Raw genomic sequence first — 6,276 nt, 5'->3', positions numbered from 1 at the left:
TGTTCACTCTGACTGGGGGGCGCAGGGAGGTGGTGGCCCACGTTCCACCTGGGCAAGTCCTTGCTTCCTCCTCCTGCTAGGCCTGCTTCGGGCCGAATCCGGGCCAGCTGCACTCCCTTCAGATCCCAGGGGAGTGTAGTTCTGTGTCCACGGCCCAGGGCTGCAGCTCCAAGCAGCTGCCAGTCTTCTTTCCTGTCCCCCACCCGAGAACATGGGGATCAGGGGCGAGCGGCCAGCAAACTTGACCTCAGCCAGGAATCTGCCACCAAACAGTGATTTCCCACCACTCATAAGTCACTAGACATGGATCGGGTTTTCTGTGCAACCTACACACAACACCCCCTCTCCAGGGGGGCCATGAGGGTTAGGCCAGGAAGGGAGTTTGAAAGGAGGAGGTGGGATGTCATGGGGAGGCCCCCGCCTGAGCTCTAAGCAACAGGCCAAGCCCAGACCAAGAAATCCAGATGAAACACCTCCCATTCTACTGCCGGTCCAAAAATGACACCCACGAAGTGGGAGGAAGTCCAATGAAATAAATAGTCAATAAATACTCGAGATTGGCTTCTCCCTCCAGGGAGGTGATGCAGCAGAGAGGGGACCCCAATTAGCTCTGAGACCGAGGGCAGGTGTCTGAGACCTCAGCCTCAGCTCTCCTGGGAGTGAGGGCATGGGCTGGGGGTCCAAGGAGCCTACTGGTCTGCAGCCTGCTCAGCCAGTAGAGCCGACACCCCTCCATCCCTCGCCCTTAGGAGCCCACAGTGCCTTGTCTACGCGTCTCTCTTCACCCTCCCCAGCTCAGGCGACCTGGATGCTGCTATGAGGGGCTCTGCCCTCTGCCCTCCCTGTGGCCGGGCCAGATGAGGCAGAGTCCAAACCGGGGGCAGAAGCTGCCCTGTTTCTGAGCCTCTGGGGAGGGGGCTTGTCCTGGGAGGGCTGGGCAGGTACGGGAGGAGAGGAGGAGAGTGGAGCAGGATATTCTGAGGAGGCACAACTTTCTGAGCAGGCCAATTAAGTGATGACAACCATAAAGGATGCTCAAACATACAAGTTTCCATCTGGACCCAAATTACTGGGGGTATTTGGTGTGAATGTTTTTTCATTTTCAGAAATTTCACATTTAATGTGTCAAAAAATTAAAGAATTCCAAGGAAGGCCTTTGCCACCCCCAGAGGAGCCCTCTCTGCACTTCGCCGTGAGGACGGCCTGGGGTCGCGCGGCAGGACCGGGGCGGAGCTGGTGGAGCTGGTACTCCGGCTTCCTCCCTGGCCTGGCCCTTCTCCACGGACACAGGCCTTCCCTGGGCTTCCCAGGAGCAGAGGCAGACACCACCGCCTCAGCTCCTGGCCTGGTCCTGCTCGGCGAGGGGCGGGGGGAGTGTGAGGGCGGGCTCTCTCCTGCTCCAGTCTGACTCCGCTCAGGCCAGTTCGGCTGGGGAAGGGGGTACCTCTGGGAACCAGGGTGGCCCTGGGGGAGGGAGCACAGAGGGACCAGGACACAGCTGTGGGGCTGGGGACAAAGGGGTCTTCAGGGACAGTTCCGCCAAGGTCATCCAGAGAGCTGGGGCACCTGAAACACATAGCACATGAAAGGGTCACGTCCTCACCATGGAGACTCCCTTTCTACCCCCCCTCCCTGCCTCTGCCCGTCACTCAGCTCATCCCATCTGTTCCTCTGTCCAGCTACTGCCTCGACACTCCTGGGCCCCAGGCCGTCCTCTCGCAGGGCAGATTCTGTATCCCCGGCCACAGCCTCTGGGAAGCTCCCTGAGGACCGTGGTTTACCATCCATCCTGGTGCCCAGCACAGTGCCAGGCAGGCATCTATCCTGGTGCCCACACTTTTTTTTTTTGGCTGACAAATGAACATCTGAAACCAAATGTGAACTCTTAAGAGAGTGGCCTGCCTGTCCTCTTCCTCCACGCCGGACCCCTTCCCCACCCCCAGCAGAGCCCCAGTACCTGGGCGAGCGGAGCGTTCATTCCCACAGGAAGCGCACGTACCAGATGGTCTCGTTCTTCAGCTGCGGCCCAAACAGGGGGTTTAGCTGGGCCAGGATGGCGATGAGCCAGCTGCCAGGGACAGCACAGTGAGGGTGAGCTCGGACACAGCAGGAATCTCTGGGTGTGCCTCATTCCAGGCTTGTGGCCATAGGACCAACCCAGCCACCAGCCACAGGGCCTGTGTTCCGGCAGGTGAGCTGGGCTTTGTGGGCTTTGGTTTAGGTTAGGTTTGATTTGATGGTCTGTAGGTTTATAAGATCCAGAATTGAGGCTGGACCCTGGGACGAGGGAAATGGTAAGACAGCCTCCCGGGGTGACTCCCAGCTGTGCCCCAGTACATCCCCGGCTGGGCCCCCGAGTCTGCACCTGGGAGCAGGACAGAGCTGTTCTGACGGGAGGCAGGTCAAAATCACTCACTTTTAGGAGCAAGAGGAAGGAACTATCCCATACGAGGAGGTGACGACCAGAACGCCCCACTCCCAGGCTTGCTGGGGATAGGACAGGGCCTGTTCTGCAGGCCAGGGAGCTCTCTAAGGACCCAGCAGGCTGCACATGTGGGGTGGGGGGTAGGGGGTGCCAGGCCCCAAAGAGCCTGGAGGTCCACGACTTGCATGCCTCCAATGACGGCACCAGTGGTGCTCGGCCTGGTTTTGCAGGAGGGACCCAGCTCTTCCCCTTCCGATTCCCCACCGCAGCCAGTCACCTGCCTGACGCCCAGGACGCCGTGGGAAACGGCTGCCTGCTTATCATCGGCATTACCCTGAGTTTATGTTCTGTAGATATAACTTCTAGGTGTGGCCTTTGCTTAAGTGGCCCCACCTTTCTGCCTGTGTGCGTCTGACCTGCAGCCCAGGCTCCCTTCCCATGCTGATCTGGTGTCTGAAATTCCCACATCCTGCCTGTAAGTGCTTGTCTCCCCCACATTCCCAGTCACCATCCTCTGAGCCTTCAAGCCCAGCCTCTCGAGGGCCCCCGCTAGGAGAGATGAAGACATCTGTCAAGCCCTGAAAGACTAAGAACAGTACAGAGAAAGGGCCTTAGAGATGCTCCGTCCAGAGAGAATTCTGAAAAAACGATGCCTCGTGTATTTAAAGTAATATTTGAGAGTTATGATTATTTTTAACAAGTTTTTTTGTTGTTGTTAATAGGAGGCAGAAATATTAACCATTAGGTAAGGTGAAATTAGAATTGACTAATAGGAATAGCTCATGATCTAATAAGATAAAACAGGTTTTAACTATGTAACAGGAACCAAATCTGAAATCAATCATGCACATTTTTAAAAATGTGGGTATTAGCCTATGTATTTGAAAAATGCAGCAGTCCTGAGAAATATTAGTTTCTTTCAAAAGAATCTGTTACCTTGTAAAGAATCAGCATTTCGTGTTACTTGTTCTATCTTGATTGTTCTGATTTCAAACACCCAGCGACACCAAACTTAACCCACAAAAATGGTATATGAGACCCAGGAGGATAGCATAGGCCTCACATGGGTTTAACTGATTATGAGAGAGGCCTCCCTAACACCAGAACATGGACTTACTCCTCGGTTTGGCAGCCAGGATGATTTAAACATGGAACAAGGAAACACGGAAGGACTGGGGATGGATGGAGGGGCGGGCTGTCTTTTTCTGTAGAGGGGAAGGGGCTATCTTGAATGGCAGTTTTAGAAAAAGACCATCTAGACACTGGGGACATAGATATTGATTCCTTCGCACTAACTAGTTTCTCTAATCCCTCACAATGTTTTCCTATGTCCCCTGGGCCCCTTTCCAAGTTTGGAGACTGCCCATGTGGTGGCTCTAACTGGTGGCGTCACAAGCATCCAGGGGCGTGCGTTACAAAGGTGGATTCCCCAGCGTGCAGACCTTGAGCTCTGTGATTTCGTGGGTCGAGGGTGGGCTGTATTTCAGCCTTTCCAGACTCTGATGCCGAGTCAGACATGAAAAATACTGAGCTGGCCCAGTTCGCTCACTTCTCACACATGAGAAAGCAACAGCCTGAGGACATTACAGAGCTTGTCCAGGTGACACATTTAGGACCGGAACCCAGAGTTCATGACTTCCGGCCGATCGCTCTCTGCCATTCCAAACGGACTCCTCTCCTGTGTTTCACAGACCCAGCCTTTCAAGACCTGCACCTGCCACTATGGGGACAGAGGGGAGGGCAGGGCGAGGGAGAGGAGTGGGGAGGGAGGAGAAGGGCACTTGCAGATCTTGAGCTGGGAGAGGTACTTACAAGAGGTAGCAGCAGACAGCCGTGGCTACCAGCATGGTGACGATCACCCTGCAATGGAAGAGGGTGTCAGGTCAGGGCCGTGGATGGCACCCTCAGCGGGCTGGGCCAGGGCTGGAGAAGGAGCTCCTGGTGTCAGCCCCGTTCCAGTTGGTCTTCCCAGTGCCACACAAACACAGAAGGCTGAGTTCTACTCGGATGGAAAATAAAAACGCTAAGTGTCACCTTAAAGGGAAGTCGACCTTGACCACATCCAAGTCACCTTACGATTCCTTCCCTTCATCTCCTTTCTTGGCCGCCCACACCATGCCTGCATCTCAATGCAGTCGTGTTGGGAAAAGTCACTCATCAAGCTGTATCTGCAGCAACCCACTAAGGACGAGTCCAAAATTCGCTGGGCAAGGGGAAGGGAAGCATAAGACCAGAAGACCAGGCAGGGAGCCAGGAGACTGTGAGCCACCTCTGAGGCAGCGTGAGTGGTTAGAAAGAGCACAGGGACTTGCTGCCTTGTGTCCACTCATGGCTGGAGTCAGAAGCTTACAATGCACCATGGGAAACGTCAAGAAAGAACTCCCCAAGGCTTGCAGGCGAGGTGAGACACTAAGAAGGGTTACAAGGTAAAGCTGTCGGTCCTCAGCCCTGTCGACCCTGAAGAACAGAGGCGATACCCGTATGTCCAAGAGGCCTCCGGCCAGACCTAAACCAAATCCAAACCAGGCCCTGTGACCTCTGACCCAAAGCGCCTGAAGTCTTTGCCAAAGAAATTAGCACTTGATCCATTCTTTCAACATTACCAAGCACGGTGGGCCCAGACCTGTGCTGGGCACTGGGGTCTACAGTGGCATCAAGGAACTTGTTGGCATCAAGGGGAGACAGCACTTTACCACTGACAATACCATGAAGCAGAAACTGGTGAATGGGATAACCAGTACAGAAATCTGCTGGGGGGGCCTCCACCGGAGGATACTGGATAAAACGTGCACTGCATAATCCAGTCATGCACCATCGGGAGTTGTATGTGTGTGATTTCGTGTGATCCTCACAGCAGCCTTAAAAGGCAGCCATTGCCCGGGCCAGGGCTCTTGGCTGGAGCATCCTCCTGTGCACAGAAAGGTTGCAGGTTCCACTCCCCATCAGGGCACATACCTAGGTTGCAGGTTCATCCCCAGGCAGGGCGCTATGGACACAATCTATCCCTGTTTCTCTCCCACATGGTGTTTCTTTCTCTCTCTCTCTCTCTCTCTCTCTCTTCCTCTCTCTAGAAATCAATGGAAACATATCCTCGGGTGAGGATTTAAAAACAACAAGGCAGCCATCATCATCATCATCATCATCTCTATTTCACCCATGGAGAAAGGGTGTTCTGAGCGGGTGACATTCGCTCAAGGTCACAGCGGGTGCGGTGGGAACAAACTGCAGCACCAGTGGGAGCCAGGGCGGGACTGGCCGGAGGGGTGGCCCTCGAGCATCTCCGCGTCCGTCGGCTCTCCGCCTTCCCAAGGCCGACCCTCTCCGCCCTGCCCGGCTGAGCGGGGCCGGCGCGGGGCCGGCAGGAGGACTGGGCGCCGGGCGGGCCTCGGGCTGCCGCTCGCGCGACTCGTCCCGGAGGGGTCGCAGGGAGGCTGGGCCCGCGCGCGTCCCTTACCCGCGGTTGGGTCCTTTCGGCACGAACCAGGGCCCGGCGATGCCGATGAGGCCCCAGAACGTGGTGAAGACGATGACCGGGAGGGCGAAGGAGTGCGCCGTCATGGCGGGGCGCGGGACGCCCAGACCGGTGCCGAGCCAGCTGCAGATGCTCGGGGCGCGCGGGCCGCGGCCGGGCAGTGGGCGCCGAGCATGCGCAGTAGGACCGGCCGCCCAGGGGCGCGCTCGGTGGGCCCGATCGGCGCAGGCGCGCGCGCGTCCTCGGCGGAGAGGGCCGGGGCCAGGGGCCGAGCGCGCCCTTTCCCGGGAGCCGGGTCTAGTTAGTTGGACGGGCGTCTCGCTTCCACTTCTGGCTAAGAGAACTTACGGGGCAGAGGCATGTGTGGAAATAAACTCTG

The 6,276-nt window shown here is 56.6% G+C and overlaps 1 protein-coding gene across 1 annotated transcript; it reads right to left on the bottom strand.

Annotated features, from left to right (window-relative positions):
* Positions 1-951: 951 nt before the first annotated feature.
* On the bottom strand, positions 952-6,044 carry ATP6V0E2 (ATPase H+ transporting V0 subunit e2). Its single transcript, XM_036246932.1, has 4 exons — positions 5,880-6,044; positions 4,238-4,285; positions 1,958-2,068; positions 952-1,566 (listed from the first exon to the last, which is right to left on the bottom strand). The coding sequence occupies exons 1-3, from the start codon at positions 5,981-5,983 to the stop codon at positions 1,975-1,977; spliced, it is 246 nt and encodes an 81-aa protein (XP_036102825.1). The 5' UTR covers positions 5,984-6,044; the 3' UTR covers positions 952-1,566; positions 1,958-1,974.
* Positions 6,045-6,276: the final 232 nt, after the last annotated feature.

This window comes from Molossus molossus, unplaced genomic scaffold, assembly GCF_014108415.1.
Source record: "Molossus molossus isolate mMolMol1 unplaced genomic scaffold, mMolMol1.p scaffold_m16_p_7, whole genome shotgun sequence".
Lineage (NCBI taxonomy): Eukaryota > Metazoa > Chordata > Mammalia > Chiroptera > Molossidae > Molossus > Molossus molossus.
The sequence above is the reverse complement of the archived record's forward strand: the minus strand, read 5'-3'. Positions and strand labels throughout refer to the sequence as shown.

Coding starts and splice junctions, on each gene's coding strand:
- ATP6V0E2 (XM_036246932.1), bottom strand. CDS start 5,983: ATGACGGCGCACTCCTTCGCCCTCCCGGTCATCGTCTTCACCACGTTC. Junction 4,286..5,879: donor CCGAAAGGACCCAACCGCGG/GTAAGGGACGCG, acceptor CTTCCATTGCAG/GGTGATCGTCACCATGCTGG. Junction 2,069..4,237: donor GCTGTCTGCTGCTACCTCTT/GTAAGTACCTCT, acceptor TGTCCCTGGCAG/CTGGCTCATCGCCATCCTGG.